The sequence below is a fragment of the Hyaena hyaena genome, unplaced genomic scaffold (genome assembly GCF_003009895.1).
Source record: "Hyaena hyaena isolate Hyena2069 unplaced genomic scaffold, ASM300989v1 scaffold_216, whole genome shotgun sequence".
NCBI classification, from domain to species: Eukaryota; Metazoa; Chordata; class Mammalia; order Carnivora; family Hyaenidae; genus Hyaena; species Hyaena hyaena.
The window spans coordinates 2,106,976-2,128,841 of NW_024080848.1; the positions used below are offsets into that span (position 1 = coordinate 2,106,976).

A 21,866-nucleotide genomic window follows, 5' to 3' on the forward strand; every position below is an offset into this window, starting at 1 on the left:
AAATATAATCCTCTTAAATGCAAAAATCATCCCATTTCATAGGAAGAGCTATAATTTCTTTTTTAAGACAGCAGAAACAAAGCATAGAAAAATATTGCATGTGAAATTTTAAATACTTATTTTGAATGGAATATCACTATTTTGATTTTAAGCCATAATAAGAAAAGTACCCAAGACAGTAAGATGTAGGTTCTTAATTATTCTAGAGCTTCTAAACCATTGTGATAAGACAGGCTTTTTCCATGTGCCAGTAGAATGTCAGATCTGCTGTGGGTTTAAATGGGCTTATTTTCCCATTTGTTAAGCTCCTGAGAGCATCTTGAGGGAAAAATCCTCTTTTTTCAATTTTTACAATGTAAACCATAGTGGGGTATAGGCTTTCAGTCAATGTTAGTCAAGTCCAAGTTGAATTAAGTTCTCCTAATGGCCCCTAATTCTGTTTTCAGGGACTTCACTGGTGGAATAGGATCCAGACCAAGACCAGGTAATTTCATGTTGGCAGTAACAAAATCACTCATGCCTCCCTGATATTAAGTGTGATTTATTTTACAGTTTCATATCTTTCCCCCTTTTATTTCTTCAGCTTTGCTGCCTCTTGACCTGCTTCTGAAAGTACCACCCCTCATGCTCAGGGCCCACGTTAAGGAGCTAGAGGCCAAGTTAGTGACGGGGTGGCAGTCCCATAGCCTTCCCGCTGTGATTCTTCGCAATCTCAGAGATCATGGTAGTACTTATTAGATCAAGTTGATGTCAAGCACACAATGGGCGAACACAGATGTATAGTTTGGTCTGAATGGGTCTGAATGATGCTTGGGAGGTAATTTTAATACAAACAGAAGGAGAATTTTGTTTTATTTGACCACCATTTTTAGTTTGGCAATTTAACAGTATCAAGATGCTTTCTGTGTTCACTTATTTGACTGAAATATTGTAGGCTGTTTTTCTAATATTTACATTTCTGCCTTGGTGGGTATGTTAACCAGTTAAACTGTTTGTGCTTAAAATGCCTACCTCCTAGAAAAAAATAGTGACTGTTTTATGTTCGTATTTCTATAAGCTCTATGCCTATATGATATAAGGTAGTGAAATTTATCTTTATCTCCTTTGTTCTGACATAGATAGTCCTTTTTAGTTATTTCTGTTTAATTAAAACAATATTGTACCATTTTTTAAATAATTTAAAAGTTATGGATTCTTAAAACATAAAAGTTTATAGTAATGGTTTGACTGGGGGAAATGAGTGTATTAGTTAATGTTTCAAATTTCTACTAAAGAAAACCAAAGTACAACAGTAGTCATAAAACTGTGAGCTAAACCTGGACAATTTGGGGAAAAAGTATAGCAATTGTGCTTTTAACATATGTGTAAACGTATGACTCTTGAGTTCTGGCTTACTATTTGGTTAATTCGAAATTATTGCTTAACGCTGTTTTCATTTTGGCTTCCTTAATTCACATTCTTTTGTAGAGTTAACACCTATGGTGAACATAAGTGATGTGAATTGATTTATTGTAACATTAGCCCATGCCTTCACATTTATTAAATTTGCACTGGAAGAGTTACTGACAGTCTGGGGCCATTTACACCATCAGCATAGATGCAAAAACAGATGGTTTTGTTATTAAGTTGTCCATAGTTATGCTGACCATGCTGTTTGGCATAAGGTAAGTTCATACATAACATAATCGTGAAGCTAAAATGATTGTTGTTGATTGATTTCATAATAGCAAGAACAGAACACATATTTATGTAAGCAATTCACAATTCTGTTCTGATTCATAATAGAAATTCCTTTTTCTAAAGGGCATGTTGAATTGGCCCAGTTTAAGACTTACTTTATATCCATGAAATTGATGAGATCTCTTGACCTTTAAGCAAACTCATCACATTATAGCACAGCTTACATGTAATATATTGTATTGTTTAGACTTACAGTTTGCTATTCCATCCAGTTTTTAAAAGTTTACTGACATATTTCTCATTTAAAACAATATACTATAGTGTCACCAGTGGATGCTAAAGTTCACCCATAAAGGAACAATGTTTCTACTGATATAGTAGACACATCAGTGCATATGAGAACATTTGGGTTATTCTACTATTCTACTATTTGGGTTATGCTAGCTATAGGTTATTCTACTTTCGAGTGAAAAAAAATCTTTATTTTTATCCATCTTAACAGAAAATTATTTTTCTGCTCATTACAAAGGTCATTCTGTTTAGTGTGGTGGGTGAATTTGGAGTGTTTTTACTTTATCAAATCACCAACAACCGGTAGCAGCCCCATCCACTTAGCTCACCTCATCTGCAAATTATGCTCTGTTCCAGTTGTTTTCTCTGTGTCTCTAGCCTAAGATAATGAAAAGGTGACTTGTTTTTGTTTTAACATTTATTTTATTTATATTGAGAGAGAGAGAGCATGAGTCAGGGAGGGGTAGAGAGAGAGGGAGACAGAGAATCCCAAGCCAGACCTGTGCTGTCAGTGCAGAAACTGTCCATCCCACAAAGGGGAGATCATGACCTGAGCCAAAATCAAGAGTTGCCCACTTAACTGACTGATCCACCCACATGCCCCAGAAAAGGTGACATAAACAGAGCTCTCCAACAGAAAGGAGGTGAGTTTGGAACAAGGTGTCATGGTTGGTCTGGGCAATTGTAGGTTCCATGTTAAATATTTGTTACTTGGAATGGCAAAACACTGAAATGTGCAGGTGATTACTTTTTTAAAAGCAGACTATATTAATGCATTTTCACTTACTTAACATTTGATTTACCGTTTTTGGATAGAAAGGAACATGCTTGGATGAAAGGAACATTATGTACAGCCAACAGCCACAGCCTGTATTGTCTTAATGTTCTGGAAAGAATTGTCAGGGAGGGAAGAATTTTGTCAAAACCTGCTATGCTCCCAGGACTCTGTCTAGAATGTAAACATCATTTTCCATATGCTATGGCAGGAAAAAAAACCAGTGAGAACTGTGACTTTAGAGTACAAATGGCTGTATAACATGATCTGGTACTCCCCCCTCTTTTTAAAAAATTTACATCCAAGTTAGTTACCATATAATACAATAAAGATTTCAGGGATAGATTTCATTGATCCATCCCTTACATGTAATACCCAGTGCTCATCCCAGCAAGTGTCCTCCTTAATACCCCTTGCGCATTTAGCCCACCCCCCACCCTTTCATCAACCCTCAGTTTATTCTCTATATTTAAGAGTCTCTTATGTTTTGTCCCCCTCCCTGTTTTTATATTATTTTTGCTTCCCTTCCCTTATGTTCATCTGTTTTGTATCTTAAATGCTACATATGAGTGAAATCATATGATATTTGTCTTTCTCTGACTGGCTAAATTCACTTAGCATAAAATGCTCTAGTTCCACCCATGTTGTTGCAAATGGCAAGATTTCATTCTTTTGATTGTCTAGTAATACTACATTGTGAATGTGTGTGTGTGTGTGTGTGTGTGTGTGTGTGTATGTGTGTATACACCACATCTGTATCCATTCATCTGTCGATAGACATTCATCTGTCGATAGGCTCTTTCCATTCTTTGGCTACTGTCGATAGCACTGATATAAACATTGGGGTTCACGTGCCCCTTTGAAACAGCACACCTGTATCCTTTGGATAAATACCTAGTAGTGCAATTGCTGGCATGTAGGGAAGTTATACTTTTAATATGTCAATTAATTTAATATTTTAATAAACCTCCATACTGTTTTCCAGAGTGGCTGCACCAGTTTGCATGCCCACCAGCAGTGCAAAAGGGTTCCTCTTTCTCCATATTCTCGTCAACATCTGCATTGCCTGAGTTGTTAATTTTAGCCATTCTGACTGGTGTGAAGTGATATCTCATTGTGGTTTTGATTTGTCTTTCCCTGATGATGAGTGATGTTGAGCATTTTTTCATGTGTCTGTTAGCCATCCGGATGTCTTCTTTGGAAAAGTATCTATTCATGTCATTTACCCATTTCTTCACTGGATTATTTGTTTTTGGGTGTTGAGTTTGATAAATTCTTTATAGATTTTGGATATTAACCCTTTATCTGATATGCCATTTGCAAATATCTTCTCCCATTCCATCAGTTGCCTTTTGGTTTTACTGATTGCTTCCTTCACTGTGCAGAAGGTTTTATCTTAATGAGGTCCCAGTAGTTCATTTTTGCTTTTGTTTCCTCCCTTGCCTCTGGAGACATATTGAGTAAGAAGTTGCTGCAGCCAAGGTCAAAGAGGTTCTTGCCTGCTTTCTCCTAGGATTTTGATGGCTTCCTGTTTTATGTTTTTTTAATTCATCCATTTTGAGTTTATTTTTGTGTGTGATGTAAGAAAGTGGTCCAAGTTCATTCTGCATGTCACTTTCCAGTTTTCCCAGCACCATTTGCTGAAGAGACTGTCTTTATTCCATTGGATCTTCTTTCCTGCTTTGTTAAAGATTAGTTGGCCATACGTGTGTGAGTCCATTTCTGGGTTCTCTATTCTGTTCCATTGATCTGAGTGTCTGTTTTTGTGCTGGTACCATACTGTCTTGATAGTTACAGCTTTGTAATACATCTTGAAGTCTGGAATTCTGATGCCTTCTGCTTTGGTTTTCTTTTTCAGGATTTCTTTGGCTATCTGAGGTCTTTTCTAGTTCCATATAAAACTTAGGATTGTTTGTTCTAGCTCTGTGAAGAATGCTGGTGTTATTTTGATAGGGATTCCATTGAATATGTAGATTGCTTTGGGTAGTATTGACATTTTAGCAATATTTGTTCTTCCAATTCATGAGCATGGGATATTTTTCCATATTTTTGTATGTGTCTTCAGTTTCTCTAATTTTCAGTGTATAGATTTTTCACTTCTTTGGTTAGGTCTATTCCTAGGTATTTTATGGGTTTTGGTAAAATTGTTAATAGGAATGATTCCTTGATTTCTCTTTTTGCTGATTCATTGTTGATATACAGAAATGCAACCAATTTCTGTGCATTTATTTTATAGCCTGTGACTTTACTGAATTCATGGATCAGTTCTAGCAGCTTTTTGGTGGAATCTTTTGGGTTTTCCATGTAGAGTATCATGTCATCTGTGAAGAGTGAAAGTTTGACTTCCTCCTTGCTGATTTGGATGACTTTTATTTCTTTGTATTGTCTTTTTGCCGAGGTTAAGGCTTCCAATACTATGTTGAATAACAGTGCTGAGAATGGACATCCCTGTTGTATTCCTGACCTTAGGGGGAAAGCTCTCAGTTTTTCCCCATTGAGGGTGATCTTAGCAGTGGGTCTTTCATATATGGCCTATGTGATCTTGAGGTATGATCCTTCTATCCTTACTTACTTGAGGGTTTTTATCAAGAAAGGATGCTGTATTTTGTCAAATGCTTTCTCTGCATCTATTGAGAGGATCATGTTGTTCTTGTCCTTTCTTTTGTTAATTTGATATATCACATCTTGCACCCGAGAATAACTCCGACTTGATTGTGGTGAATAAGTCTTTTAATGTATTGTCGGATTCTGTTGGCTAGTATCTTGTGGAGAATTTTTGCATCCGTGTTCACCAAGGAAATTGGTCTATAATTCTCCTTTTTAGTGGGGCTTTTGTCTGGTTTTGGAACAAAAATAATGCTGGCTTCAAAGAAAGAGTTTGGAAGTTTTCCTTCCATTTCTATTTTTTGGGACAGCTTCAAAAGAATAGTTGTTAACTCTTCTTTAAATGTTTGATAGAATTCCCCTGGAAAGTTATCTGGCCCTGTAAAGATTTATGCTCCCCAAGGTAGTATACATCCCAAGGTGGGATTTATTTATGCCCTAAAGGTGGGAGCACCCAAATTATAAAACAATTAATCACAAACATGAAGAAACTCATTGATAATAATTCCATAATAACAGGGGACTTCAGTCCCCTGCAATGGACAGATGATCTAAGAAGAAAATCAACAAAGACACATGGCTTTGAATGACACACTGAGGAAGTTTATATAGCATCCAGGCCTTCCTAGAGAAGGAAGAAAGGTCTCAGATACACAATGTAACCTTACGCCTTAAAGAACTGGAAAAAGAATAACAAATAAAACCCCAAACTAGCAGAAGACAGGAACTAATAAAGAATAGACCAGAAATCAAAGCTATCAAAGAAACAAAACAAAACAAAAACAGTAGAGCAGATCAATGAAACCAGAAGGTGGTTCTTTGAAAGAATTAACAAAATTGAAAAACCCCTAGCCAGTTTGATCAAAAAGAAAAAGGGCAAGACTCAAATAATTAAAATCAAGAGTGAAAATGAAAAGATCACAGCTAACACTGAAGAAATACAAATAAAAATATGAAAATATTATGAGCAATAATATGCCAACAAATTGGGCAATCTGGAGGAAATGGACAAATTCCTAGAAACATATAATCTACCAATACTGAAACAGGAAGAAATAGAAAATTTGAACAGACCTATAACCAGTAACAAAATTGAACCAGTAATTAAAAATCTCCTACCAAAAAAGAGTCCAGGGATTTGCCCCTACCACCAGATCACGGCCAGGTATTGTGCTGTGGACATTCCAACTCTGCTCTCCCCTGCTCTCCTAATGGTATTAGAACCCTCTCCTTTCTCCTTTCTCCCTTTCTTATTCAGTCACTTGTGGGTGTTTCCACTCTTTCTCTTTCTCTCCAGCTATTTTCATGGGGAGTGCTTTTCCTGAACTCTCCCCCTAACGTTCTCTGTCTTCTCCCTGTGAAAAGAGCTCCCTAATTTCCACAGCTTCTCTCTCCCCCAGTTCACCACTGTGCACTGCATACCTGCTGATTTCTGTGGCTTGTCATGTTAATCCTCAGCTCAGTTTTCAAGGTGTACAAAATAGTTTTGTGCTGCTCTAGCTGCATTTCAGGGAAAGAAAAGCAGATAACTTCCATGCTGCTGTGACATCTTGGCCCCTCCCCCAATGAAAAATATCTGGTACTCCTAATGTGAACTTCTAGGTTCCTACTATGGTGTTACAGCAATATTTAATGCACCTCAATTCCTGTAGAACAAATAAATAACCAGGGAACTGTTTCAAGTTAACACTACTAAAGTCCTCTTGTTCTGTCTTTTAATACTAACTAGATTGGGTAAAGAATTTATTGTATACATGTTTTATACATATTACATATACATGTTCTTTGCCAAAAGAAATGAAAACTTAAGAGTTTCTATATTGTATAGAGAGAATATTAACACTGATTAACATGGACTGAATGAATGAACAAACATTTTTAACATGTTAAATATGTCAGCTCTATTTCCCTAACTTTAGTCACTGATAGATTATCAGTACACAAATTTGGCCATATCTGAATATCATCTGTACTACTATTTTCCTGATGTATGTTTCTTTAATTTGATGCACTTTGCTAAATTTAATTAAAGGAGAGTGTATACTATTGCTATAAATTATCACTACCAGCATAGAATCACTCTCCATAGATAGGAGGCAATTGTAAACATAAATGAAATATAAGAAAAATAACATTAAATTCTAAGTAGATATTGTTATCTGCTTATCCTGAGGTCTGTTTTCTTTGTTATGAAAGAACATTAGTTAATTTGAAAACTGGTGATGACATACTTGTTTCATACTGAAACTTCTTCCTTGATATAATCAATAGAAAGAAAAGAAAATTGGGAAACTTTTACATCCAATTTACTTACTAGGTAAAATTATGCTGTACAAGTGCCCCATGACTTAGGAGACTCAGTTCTTTAAAAATAATTGTTTAGTTCTGTTTGTCAGTCAAATAACAGGGGCGGAATTTTGAATGGGGCGGAAGCATATGGTATGTTATGTACAAAAAAGTAAAAGACCTTTCCTCTTAAGGTAGGGGAAATGGTGTCATATATTTGTGAAAACTAAATCATACTAAAACTTATTATGGGAAATCTATCCTTTGTCAAGTACATAGAGTACATTTTAATATTGTGAATGCTTATTAGCATGGGTCAAATGTAAATTTTGGGGAGTGCCAGTCAAACCCAAATTTAAAGTGCAAATGGAATGTCAACTAAGAATATGGCCTAATTGGACTGGATTAACACTGACATTTCCTCCTCCCTTGCTCAGTCTTCCCAGTTCTCAGCAGCCAACAGCCAGGGACAGAGCTGATGTATGGGAATTCTCATGCTCTGCATTTTGAATAGAAATTGTCACTTCATGATTTCTGGGCTCTTAATTATGCTTTCTTACTCGATGACGAGAAGCTATTTTTATACTTGTCTTTTGTTCACAAAGGTCAGAACTAAATAAAGTAGTCACTGTTTCATCCAAATGTTCCAAGAGACTATGGCTTAATATTCCAATCTTGATTTTGAGCAACCTTCAGTAGCTTGCTTTCAAGTTAGTTATTGACATGAAGTAATTACTACTAAATTTTACAATTGCCAAAGTGATTTTGAGTACATGCCTTCTCTTATTGCATAGTACTCACCAGACTTTAATCAAATTTATTATAATACTAGTCTATACCATACAATTTGGCGTATAATTACATACTTTTTTATATTGTTTGTTGGGATTTGGATATATTGGTTAGATTTCCCAACCAAATTGTAAACATCTTTAGTAAAGTGTGAATATGTCTTATGTACTGCCTCTGAGCTCAAGCCCTTGAAAATTACTTCTTGTGTAACCAGTGCAGACTACCACTGTAATAAGCCATTGTTTGAGGGCAATGCTATGGAAAGCAACCGCAAAAATCATCTTATGAGAACTTAAAGAGTGGGGGACAGTGACATTTTAATGTTAGATTTAAGACTGGGGAAGGGATGGGAGACAACAATTATCTTTTGCCGACGTCAATTTGCTTCCTAGTTCTTCCTGCCAAGGGAGACACACTGAGGGAGTAGGGACCAGGTCCCAGGTGAATGCTTCCTGGAGATTTTGATTTTTTTTCATGTTCTTTGTAGGATAATGTCTTTCCAAAGAGATACCCAGTCTCACAGAGGTTACTCATGGTTCCAATCCAAGACCAAATGCAGATTGCAAATCAGCTATTAAATGATAGCTCACAACCCTGTCCTGGAGGTTTCTGCCCCGGGGGGAAAGGCTAAGTGGAAGGGAGGGGGTGGGGGGGTAAAAAAGCTACACCACCCTCTGGTAGGAATAGAGGGAGATCAGTTGGCTTGGATGGACTGTGGCAGTGTACAAAGAATTGAGTCAATGGAGAAAGGCAAGGCTCTCAAATTCTAAACTGCTATTATTAATGCTTTTTAATGGAATTTAAAAATAGCTTCAGGGTGTTACAATCCCCTTCAAGTTATTGTCCTACAATAATTTGAATATTGAAGATAGTGACAGGTGAACCAATATTAATATGAGGCAAGAGACTCTACCAGCTGAGCCAACCACCTTCCCTTGCGTATAGCCGAGACCTCACTCATTCTTAATTGACATTCCTCACTATGGATTCCATAGATTATTTGGGACATTTTAGACAAGTAATAGTTATTTTTTTAAACAAAAATTTATATAACTACTTATTGTTTTTTACTGCATTGGAATGCAAAAGCACAATTCTTCTTAAAGTTATTCCTTAGCAGTGCCCTAGTTTTATTTAACCCATTATTGATGGACCCAATAGAGACTAAAAGACCTGGTTCCAAGAGCATTTGAAGAGCAGGAATTTATATAGCTAGTCAAAAAAGAAAAGCTGAAATAACATTGTTAAATTGAGCATAAGACTAGTGAAATAATCCTATATATTTTTGTGATTAACTTCTTGAGCAGCCTTTAAAGTCATAGCAATATATCAGTTTCTACAGGCTAATCATGAACTCTACAGGCTGTAAACCGCCTGAACCTTTATTGATGTGGATTATTAGTTAAATATACTGGGACATTACCCAATAACATTAGATTAGGATCAAGTGGAGTTAGAAAATGCTCTAGCATCATGTCAGAGAATCAAACAATGATGATTTGCCTATTTTTCATGACCGAGATAAATTCTTGTTTAGGAAATTGAATGGGAGGTGACATCCCATCTTTTCTTTCTGTGTTGGGTTGTTTTGTTTTTTAGTTTGACTGATTAGCCTTTGCGTCCACATACAAAAAAATATAGTATATTTTTACACTCCAATATTTTCTTCTTGAGAATTGTGGGTTACATCCATAGAGTTAACTCTTTAAAAAAATGTTCCTTCTAGGATGAATAAAGGGAGCAAACTTTTATAGTCATTGGAGCTTAGTGTAAGAAATAACTAAGACAATGGAAAAGAGTCAGCCCATATGGACTAGACTAGGCCAAATGCATATGCTGTTTTTAGGCCACAAATTCAGCAGCAAAAACCTAACTTTTATATTTTCCCAACACTGAGCTTAATTTTTTATACTGAGCCCCCCCCATTCCACATATTGGAAAACATAATCAATTAGCCTAAAGGCAAATTTCAATATGTTGGTAATTTCTTTGTCAGCTTAAAACCAGCCAAACTGAGGATTGCTCTTCTCCCTGGTCTTCCCTGAGTGGTATTTTGGGCATCATGATGTGGGGCCTTTGAAACCGCCTGTGCTGGTGTGTGACCTGATTGTTGGGTATGCTTATACTTCCACATTGGCATCCAGAGAATGCAGTGGCACAGCCCAGCTGACTTCCAGTCCCCAGTTCCACCGTGGCCATGTCCCCGAAATTGACAGCAAGTCCTCTATAGGGCCTACCCCTCATTTTGTCAGCTTACCTTCTCAGGGGCCTGCAAGGGTCAGCTCATTCTTCCCCACCTCTCTGGGCCTAGAGACTCAGCAAGGCCTCCTTGCCTCTGACACCCCGGGGAGCTCTCTCTCCTGCCCCAACCCGCCCCTTGCTGTGGTGCAGGGAGCATCTCATGCCTCGGGCTCTCAGAGTTCCCCATGGGAACTGAGCCCCAGCCCTACCACACCTGAGCCCCCAACTTAAAAGAGAGCTCCGTCATCCAACTCTCCCTCCTCCTGCCACCACCCTGACTGCCTACAGTGAGATGGGGTCTGACTCTTTTCTGAGACTTCTTTTCTTCTAGTCTTTCTGTCCTTTCTCCTCAGAGAAGCTTTGTCTTATGCTGGGGTGGGAACGGGAAGGAAAGGTTGCTCTGCAACAATTCGTTTGAATCTCTCCACCTTCTACTTAGACTATTGCTTTTTAAAGCCCAGAAATGTACCCTTCTTGTTCCTAGTTCTCCCCTGCCGCCCCACCTGGGCAATGCTAGCCTCACACTCTGCTGCTTGATGACCGGAGGCCCATGAGGTCACGAGTAAGTGTGGGAAATAATGTAGCAGTGAATTCTCCACACAGTGTATCCTCCCTGTGTATTATGTAGTCACTTCTAGGAACTTTGACTTCAGAAATCCCAAGATCATATTTTATAGTTTGAAAAAGTAACTAAAGAGATAGCAAGTTTGGAAGTGGGAAAAATAACCCTCACACATGCACAAATTACCTGAACAGGATATGAGATGCTTATTGTAAAGGTGAGTAAGCCAGAATTATTTTTTTAATGTTTATTTATTTAGTCTTAGACAGAGAGACAGAGAAGGAAGAGGGGAAGAGAGAGAGAGAGAGAGAGAGAGAGAGAATCCCAAGCAGGCTCCACACCATGAGCACAAAACCCAATGTGGGGCTCGATCTCATGAACCACGAGATCATGACCTGAGCTGAAATCAAGAGTCAGATGTTTAACTGACTGCGCCATCCAGCTGGCCCTAAGCCAGAATTCTAGAGGGAAGGGCTTCAAAGCAGCCTTGCTTTTCTGATGTTTAAACAGTTTGTTTCTAAAGATTCAAATGAAAGGGGCTGAAAGAAGCCTGATCACCCCAGAGGGCGAAAGGTGCTGAGACTTTGATGCAGCTTCCTGCTGTCCTTTGGGAAGTTCATTCAGTGCAACCCATGCCTCAGCAGCGTCCTTGGCTTCTGCCCTCCACAGGCAGACGGTCACCACATTTCTACTCCAAGCCAGGCCTTCGGACTTCAGCTCTGGGCTTCTTCTCCTGAGGTCACCTTTCCTGAAACACAGTTTCCCTTACATCTTCTTACCATCATACGCAGTCCCTGGCTACCTCTTTAGCTGTACTCCATACTGTAGCTTTTTATTAAGCCGCACTCTAGATGGACTGGACACCTTGCTGCTCCCCAGGTGTGGCCCTCCCTTAGCCAACTCCCATCCTTTGCTCAAACAGTTTCCTCTACTCCAAAGCTGCTAGTCGAGCATCCCTTCCCTCAGACCAAATCCATATCCTGTGCTTCTTGAGTGCCTACTAATTCTCCATGGCCTTTCCAAATGAAACTTCTGCATCAACTCTCAATCTCCCATCTTGTGGTGCTGGGTGAACCTTTCATGTACCCTTCGTTGAGTGCCATATCATCTGTTGAAGTACGCTGCTGGCCATAGGAGTAGATTATCCAGCATTTGTAGATTTAGACTACAGTTCAGTTGCTTTGTTTCATTTTACAAACATTAAGGAAAGAAGTGAGAGCAGATCTGTTCACTAAAACTTGAGCATTTGGTCAAACACGGAGAAGCTGATGTATGTTTTGCTCCCATTCAGAGAGCAGAAATAGTCTTTGCTTTTCCAGAGAGCTCCTGCCCAAAATGCTCTCTTCTCCAGTTTAAAAATTCCTGACTCATGGCAGAGAGAGTTCAGAAAAATAGGAGATTTTCCCATATCTTGGTTAACTTGAAGGATACAGTGTAATCTACTGTTTGTTCGATTTGTAGTAATTAACAGTGTCAGGGCTTGTGCTGTGAATTGCCATTTCAGGAGACCGGAGATATAGCATAAGTCAAGTCTCAGAGCACCAGGAAAGGGCCCCGAACCTGGCCATTATAATGTGCCATGAGATAAAAAAGCAGAGAGAGTCATGGCAGAGACTACTGGGACCTAATGCTTCCAGTCTATTACGCGCATAAGCTTTCCAAAACTATGTAGCCAATTAAATGATCAAAGGTCTAGGTAGAACATCATGTTAAAAATAGTGACCCTTTTAAGAAGAAAAATAGTCCCTGAGGCCTGGGAAGGAACCTAAATATAATTTTATAGCAGAGGGAACAAGAAGTGTCCTTGTGATGAGTCAGGAAGAGGATCGGAAGCCCCTCCGCTCCTGTGTAGACTGAGTCAATGTGGTGTTTATGGGGCCTTCCTCATTCCATGCCCCAGCCCCCACATGCTCTGTGACTTAGCGGACAGTTTCTTTACTCTTACTCCCCTTATCTGTAAAACGGGGTAAGAACAACTACCCACCAGAAGTTTGCAAGGATCAGATGAAACTACACATGTGAAACACTTCCCAATGTCTGGCCCAAGTTCATGCTAAAAAAGCACTGGTTTACCTCCAGGTCCTCGTACTCACCACCCCCCAAGGGAAGACACATTTCTGTTTAGGGTCATGCTCGCCAGAATCAGCTCACAAATACAATAAGTTCTAAAAATTTCTGATACCTTTAAACTGATTACCTTTTATAAGGAATTTTAAAGTGTCATTCTAAGTTTTAAAACACTAATTAAATTCACTATTCTAATAAAACTGTAAAGGGAAATTAAAATGGAATCAATTTTAAAGTTTGATTTTATCTAAATTTTAATGGTACCAAATACTATCTGTCTTTGGCAGTAGGAGCCATATAGATATGAATCCCAGGCGTATTAGATATGACTGACATTGAAATATGATCAGCTTCTTTGATATTTTTTAAGAAAAAATTATTTGAATAAAAACAGGACAGAATTATCAACATAAGTATGTGTTGCATTTTTTGTGACTAGTTAGGAAGCATAGTATTTTTAATTTTTTTAATGTTTATTTTTGAGAGAGACACACAGAGAGAGAAAGTGCACGTGATCAGGAGAGGGACAGAGAGAGAGGGAGACACAGAACCTAAAGCAGGCTCCAGGCTCTAGACTGTCAGCACAGTGCCTGACCTGGGGCTCAAACCCGCAGACTGCAAAACCTGAGCCAAAGTTGGATGCTTAACTGGCTGAGCCACCCAGGCGCCCCAGAAAGCATAGTATTTTTAGTGTGTTAATCTGAAAGATGAGAGAGAATGTTTTAAAACTCAAAATGATATGACTAACATTTGCCACAAACTTGGTAGTTATTAATATTTGGATAATAAAATTTTTTTAACATTCTCTATTTAAATTTTTATCACTTTGTTCTCCTAAAATTATTAAGGGCTAAATAAATATATTTTGGTGTGAGGAACTATAAAAACTTGTGAGGATTTCATCAGCTAGAAACAGAGAAATAATTGGTTCTCATACCCAGGATTAGCTGAAGTAGTTGAGTAAATCTTGCCATTGTACAGAACAGCAGGTATCTGAGGGACTGTTCTGGTGGCATCTAAGACTAAAAACTACCTTTAGTCTAGGTGATAAGGGTGGGAAGTTGAAAAGAAGTAACAAATTAGGTGAAAATACTCTTAACATATAAAATACAATAAAATGGTTAGTTTTCAGTCTATATAAAGAGCATTTACAAAGCAATAAGAAAAAGAAGCATGTGACAGAAACAGGACATTCACCAAAGAAGTGCAGTAGCCCCATCAGCATTTAGATTAACACAAAATAAAACAAAGGCAGATTGGCAAAATGGAAAAGTTTGATAATACATAGTGTTGATCAAGGTGCAGAAAAATGGCTTCTCTTCTGGTCAGTGTGAAAATTCTGGTCAATTGATTCAGCAACTTAAATACGTATTTGGTAAAATAAGAAATATGTATATCCAGGGGCCTAGCTATTTGACTTCTCCTTAGCTACTCTCAAAGACCTTTTGTACTTCCACACAATGTACTCACGCACATGTAAGCTTACTGCGGGATCATCTATAATTATGAGAGATTGAAAGCCAACTAAGTTCCCTTCAAGGCACAAGTGGCTAAGTAACGATGATGTATGCAGAACATATAGTGCGATACAATAGTGGTTATGAAGAATGAGCTAGAACTGTATGTGTTAATAGAAAAGAATCTCCATGACAGTCATGAGGGGAAAAAAATGTAGTAAAGCCTTATGAGGTGTCGTCATTTATTTAAAAAGAAAGAAATAAAACATTAGGTAATACTAAAAATTTCCTACAATAGAAGCTTTCAAACTCTTTCGGGAATAAATGAGCCTCAACACAGTACATATTTTATTTCACAACTAAGTGGACCTACTGTACTCAGTGCACTCTGAAATTATTCTATTCCGTTCCATGTCATTCCATCTCATTCCATTCCATTCCATATATCAAAATGCTGGTCATGAAATTGTTTTCAGGATTCAGTCACCATTGAAAAATATTGTTCTGAAGGTACACATGTATGTAAATGGATAGAAAAGTAACTGGAGGCTGATACCAGTGGTTACCTCTGGGGAGGCGCTGAAGGGTGGTGTTTCCAGGAACCTCAAGCCTTTTCTGCAATGCATAGGTTGTTTTTATGTTTGTTTTACTTGCTTTACATTGCACATGTGTAATTTTCAAGTTTACTTTTTTGGTGAATAAATCTAAACTATTATTTAAAAGTCAGAGATTTACTGGGTTGGAGGGAGTAGTGGTCAAAAGCTCTTAAGAAAATTGTAAGTTACATTGCATAACTGAGTAGTTCAGAAGACAGGCCTTCTAGCTAACTATCTCTGTTTTTGTATTTAGGGCCACAGATGAGCACATTCTTGTGGCAAGGTAGAGTCAAACCCGTGCGATATCCCACTCAAACTGTCATCACAGTCTAAGAACTCTCTGCCACGCTGTGAGATTTTTTAGCTCGTGAAATATATCCACATACCAATAACATAAAGGAGTCAGCACATAGATGATCAAAAAACAACACAAAACAAAAACCCTCAAACCCTCCAGTTTCAGAAAATGTGAAGTTAATGTTCCCGTAACACCCTCATCTTGGCCACATTACATGGTCTGCAGTTTTCAGTATTGGTCTAGAAAAACAAATAGATATGTTGTAAGAATCATTTGTACAGGAAACACCACTGTAGAAAATGATAGGACGTATGTGAACTTGGCTATCTCTGCAGGCTGGAGCAGGCCCTCCACGCTTGTGCTTTCGATTTTAAAGCTACCTTTCCGACCTAGCTTCACACTTTTACCCTAAGGGTAATTGGCTAAACCTCATCTTAATGGTCAAGTAATTGACGATTTACAGGAATTAGACACAGTGCCTAGGGGGGATAGATCCTTTAAATTTCAAACACTTAACCAAGGTATTAAATGTCGTAGATAAACTACGACTAGGTTATCTTTTATATGAATTTCTCAACTGAGTGTAAAGAAATATTTCTTTAAATAACATGTTTATTTTCTTTTTTGTGTTTGTGTCTAAATATAAATTTTCACATGCTTATAATAAAAAGAGTTGAATCCTTTAACAGCCACATTAAATTTTCTCTGTAAATGTTTCAAAAACAATTTTATGGTAAAATATGCAAGCTTTCTCAGCATTTATATAAGACTCGTTTCTCAGAACTTTAGCTGTTGCTAAAGCAATGATTATATTCACATTTAATTTCATATAGGCTCATGGTTGGATGGAGGAAAGAAGAGGGACTTTGGAGCTTTTCTTTTAAAGGGGGCAATTGACAAGCGTATTTTTTTTTTAATTTCTGAAAAAGAGACAGAGAGCATGAGCAGGGGAGGGTCAGAGAGAGAGGGAGACACAGAATCTGAAACAGGCTCCAGGCTCTGAGCCAGCTGTCAGCACAGAGCCCGATGCAGGGCTTGAACCCATGAACCGCGAGATCATGACCTGAGCCGAAGCTGGACGCTTTTACCGACTGAGCCACCCAGGCAGCCTGCCAAGAGTATTATTGGAGCAAGCATGCTATAAGTCAGAGGGAGGAAGGGTAAGAACAGAAGGAACCTGGGGGAGGTGGAGAGGATAACATACACCCACATATCTGAAGTCCTTCTTTAGTTTTTCTTTTTCTCCAATGTGGATCTGAGGGAGAGAGAGGGCAGAGGTAGCCTTGTGGTCAGTCTAGAGGTTAGGACCATTTCTTTAAACAGTTTTAAAGTTAAGAATGGATTAATTGTGCCTATGATATGTGAAGGTGGGGAAGCCACTCATATGCAGTTTAACACCAAGTTAGCCTCAAACTGTGAAAATGGAGTGGCAATATGATGAGAATTTAGGATAAGTTACAGATGTGTCTTATTTAGAGCTAGAGAAAATCCAGGTGAAAATTATAGCTTGTAATAATCAAGGGTTACAATAACTTTTAAACTCTTGATTATTCTAAATTATGTATTTTGTGCTTGTGCTTATTTTCCTCTGTAAGATTGCCTATTCAGAGTTTGTGTTAGTAGTTTTAATAAAGTCAGTTTTAAAATAGGATATTAAAGGCATAATGACTTCAAAATGTAAAAGCCTGATAGTCTGTAAACTGCACATATCTGAAGCCCAGTTTTTCAGAGGCCACAGTATCCAGTGGCAGCCTGATGTAATTGCAGGCAAAATTTCCAGGAGTATTTTAATTGTTGTAAAAGGTAACATTGTTATGTTACTTAGAAGTCATATAAGTAAAAGGAAGAAGTGCATACCACATTGTAAAATATGGAAGTGTTACAAGGCCTCTGAATATTATCTCATTGGTAGGATAAAGATTTTAGCTTAATTATTTTTTCAGAATTTTACCCCATTTTCTACTAATATCGCTTTTGAAAGAGAAAACCAGGATCTTGACTAACTGCAGAATTTATCGTCCACAGCATCTGCAGGGATTGCTGTTTCCCAGAGGAAAGTACGACAGATCAGTGATCCTATTCAGCAGATCTTAATTCAGCTGCACAAAATCATCTACATCACACAGGTCAGTATGCTGGCTTTTTAGTTCCTTTTCGTCTTAAGTACAAGTTTGATGCTAATGTCATTGAAGAACTACTGTGTGGAACTTTAAATTGGAACGAATGCTCATTTTTATTATCTCCAACTGCCTATGTTTGGGAACACTTTGACTTAGTAGCAGAGCTAGAGCTGGAAAGGTTGGGGGGAGAAAATATGGCAGATTTCCCCCATGACTCATAACGTACTCTTGTCCGTGTCCCACCAAAAATACATCTCAACACAAATGGCCCTTCATTGTGAGGGTGAAAGTGGGGACAGCGCTGGGTTTTGAACAGCCTCACTACAGGAAAGAAAAACTAGTGCCCACTCAGGAATCCTCAGGATGCTGGGCTGACACTAGGACCTCTTGGAGGAGCTAAGATGGTGAGAAGTAGGGGGACCAGGATTTCCCTTGTCCCTCACACACAGCAGTACTGAGGTCAGAACACTTGGAATACCCAGGAAGTCTATTTCCTGAGTGACAGAAAAAATCTTCACAGATGGAGGGAGACAGCTTGGGTGGGAGAGAGGTGCATGTATGTGAATTGGGGGAGATGAAACAGTGTGGGCACAGAGGGGCGGGATCCCCTTCTGTGGAGAGACGAAGAGAAAGAGAAGCTGTGGATTGCAGTTTTGTGTTAGGACAAGAGAAACCCTCTCTGCACCACAGACTGGGGAACGAGAAATAGGGACAATGCCAGTTTCTAGTTTGCAAACAGCCTTAGGACTGAAGATCAGAGTTTTCAAAAGTGCATGACTTTCTCCAGTGTGTGTGTTTGCCTGGAGGGGAGGGAGCCAGCCCCGGGGCGTGGTAGTGATCTCAGGGGCACACTGGGAGAAAACGGTCCCCTCCCTTGAGTACTGTGAGAAGAGGGTACACTGCCCCCCAAGGACAGAAGACCTTGCAGGTACCAGTCAAAGGCTCTTTATCGGCAGGGTGGACTGGTGCTACCCCAGAACCAGGTCTGCATGGTGTGAGATCCTTTAAGACACTGGGTGTTGAATCCCAGCCAAGGGACTAAGGAGGTGAGGGAGACTGTGAAGAAGGGCAAGCTGACCGCCCGCAATTCTCTGTGAGGGCGGCCTGAACAGCGTGGTTTGAGACACCCAGTGGGGAGGAGACATTGCGATGTTGCCATTTTTCTTCCCATCATCAACACATGGGGCTTCCGGGAACAGCTCAGTAGAGCCAATACTGGCGGGACTCACTTAGACCAAACTCTGCCCCTCCGTACCTGGTGACTGCTTATCTACTGCAGTGAGATGGACACTGAGCAAGTCAGATGGCCTCACCTCCTCCTGGCCAGCATAGCTGCCAGTCCCAGGCACCAACAGACAACTGTCTGAGGTTTTGTATGTTAGTCTGCAGCTCTCTTTTTTTCTCTCTCTCTTTTCTTTCCTTCTCTTTTCTCTTCTTTTTGTTTCTACTTTCATTGCTTTCTTTGTCTATTTAATCGGCATTTTTACTGTATTCTTTTTACACCTTTTCTGCATCTCCTCTCCTTCTTCTCTATTTTCCTTTCTTTCTCTCTGGATTAAGCCTTATAATTGGGTCCACTGCCCTTTCCTTTTTTCCAGAGTCACCTCAAGGAACAAATCAAAGCACACCTGGTGGAAAGTACAAACAATCCACCACTATGAGTAAAGAAGAGCTTTGTAGAGGACTGACCAATAGAATAGAGCAGCCAAATACACAACAACAGAGAGCACCCAACACAATCCAAAAACACTTCCTGAAGTTCCAGGCCCTGAACAGTGTGTGACCCCTTTTTAATACAGTAGTTCTCACAGGTGCAAGACACATAGCAAGCTATTAAAACACCTAAAAGACAGAAACATACCCAAATGATGAAACAGAAGAATTCTCCTCAAAAGAAATTCCAGGAAAAAATGACAGCCAGAGAATTGCTCAAAACAGGTATAAACAATATATCTGAACCAGAAGTTAGAATAGCAGTCATAAGACTAATAGCCAGGCTTGAAAAAAGCACAGAAGATGGAGAGAATTTATTGCTGCAGAGATCAAAGACCTAAGAAGTCATCACAATGAATTAAGAAATGCTATAAATGAAATGCAAAATAAACTAGATGCAGTGACAGTGAGGATGGAAGGAGCAGAGAGGAGAATAAGTGAAATAGAAGACAAAATTATGGAAAATGAAGAAGCTGAGAAAAAGAGGGAAAGGAAATTACTAGACCATGAGGGGAGAATTAGAGACCTAAGTGATTCAATAAAATGAAATAATATCCTTATCCTAGAAATTCCAGAAGAAGAAGAAGAGAGAGAAAGGGGCAAGAGGTTTATTTGAACAAATTATAGCTGAGAACTTTCATAATCTTTCCTAATCTAGGGAAGGAAACAGGCATCCAAGTCCAAGAGGCAGAGAACTCCCTTCAAAATCAATCAAAACAGGACAACACTCTGACATATCATAGTGAAACTGGGAAAATACAAAGATAAAGAGAGAATTCTGAAAGCAGCTAGGGACAAATGGGCCTTAACTTTCAAGGGTAGACACATAAGGGTAGTAGCAGACCTGTCCACTGAAACCTGGCAGGCCAGAAGGGAATGGCAGGAAATATCCAATGTGCTGAATAGGAAAAATATGCGGCCAAGAATCCTTTATCCAGCAAGGCTGCTAGTCAGAATAGAAGGAAAGATAAAGGCCTTCCTAGACAAAAACTAAAGGAGTTCATGACCACTAAACAAGCCCTGCAGGAGATCCTAAGGGAGATTCTGTGAGTGGAAAACAACAAAGACTACAAAGGACCAGAGACACCACCACAAACATGAAACCTACAGATAAACAATGACACTAAATCCATATCTTTCAATAATTGCTCTGAATGTAAATGGATGAAAAGCTCCAATCAAAAGACATAGGGTATCGGAATGGATTAAAAAAAAAAGACACACACACAAGATCCATCTATGTGCTGCCTGCAAGAGACTGATTTTAGCCTGAGGAAACCTGCAGATTGAAAGTGAGGTGATGGAGAACCATCTGTCATGCTACTGGATGTCAGAAGGAAGCCAGAGTAGCCATACTTACATCAGACAAACTAGATTTTAAAACAAAGACTGTAACAGGAGATGAAGAAGAGCATTATATCATAATTAAGGGGTCTATCCATCAAGAATAGCTAAGAGCAAAAAAAAATAGCTAACAGTTATAAATGTTTATGCCCCAAATGTATAGCACTGAAATATGTAAATTAATCAGAAACATTAAAAAATGCATAGATAATAATATCCTGATTGTAGGGGACTTTAATACTCCACTTACAGCAATGGACAGATCATCTAGGCAGAAAATTAATAAAGAAACAATGGCTCTGAATGACGCATTGGACCAGATGGACTTAACAGTTATATTCAGAACTTTTCATCTAAAAGCAGCAGAATACACATTCTTCTCAAGTGCTCATTGAACATTCTCCAAAATAGATCACATACTGGGTCACAAAATGGTCCTCAACAAATATAAAAGGACTGAGATCATACCATGCATATTTTCAGATCACAACACTGTGAAACTTGAAATCAACAACAGGAAAAAACTTGGAAAGCCCCCAAATACATGGGGGTTAAAAAACATCTTACTAAAGAATGAATGGGTCAACCAGGAAATTAAAGAAGAAATTTAAAAACACATGGAGGCAAATGAAAATGACAGCACGACAGTCCAAACCCTTTGGGATACAGCAAAGGCAGTCCTAAGAGGAAAATGCATTGAAGTTCAGGCCTATCTCAAGAGGCAAGAAAGGTCTCAAATACATAACCTAACCTCACACCTAAAGGGACTAGAAAGGTAGCAGCAAAGAAAGCCCAAAGCCAGCAGAAGGAGAGAAATAATAAAGATGAGAGCAGAAATAAACAATATAGAATCCAAAAAATATAAAATAAAACAGTAAAACAGATCAATGAAATTAATCTAAGAGCGGATTTTTTGAAAGAATAAACAAAATTGATAAACCCTAGCCAGACTTCTCAAAAAGAAAAGAGAGAGGACCCAAAAGATAAAATCCTGAATGAAAGAGGAGATCACAGCTAATACCACAGAAATACAAATATTA

At 38.6% G+C, this 21,866-nt stretch overlaps 1 protein-coding gene across 1 annotated transcript in view; it reads left to right on the forward strand.

The window, feature by feature from the left end:
- NEK10 (NIMA related kinase 10) overlaps positions 1-21,866 on the forward strand; it is a 209,022-nt gene that overhangs the window by 157,259 nt on the left and 29,897 nt on the right. The window contains exons 29-31 of the mRNA XM_039242719.1: positions 447-484; positions 584-724; positions 17,675-17,775. Coding sequence (XP_039098650.1) covers positions 447-484; positions 584-724; positions 17,675-17,775 — 280 coding nt within the window. The remainder of the gene's footprint in view (positions 1-446; positions 485-583; positions 725-17,674; positions 17,776-21,866) is intronic.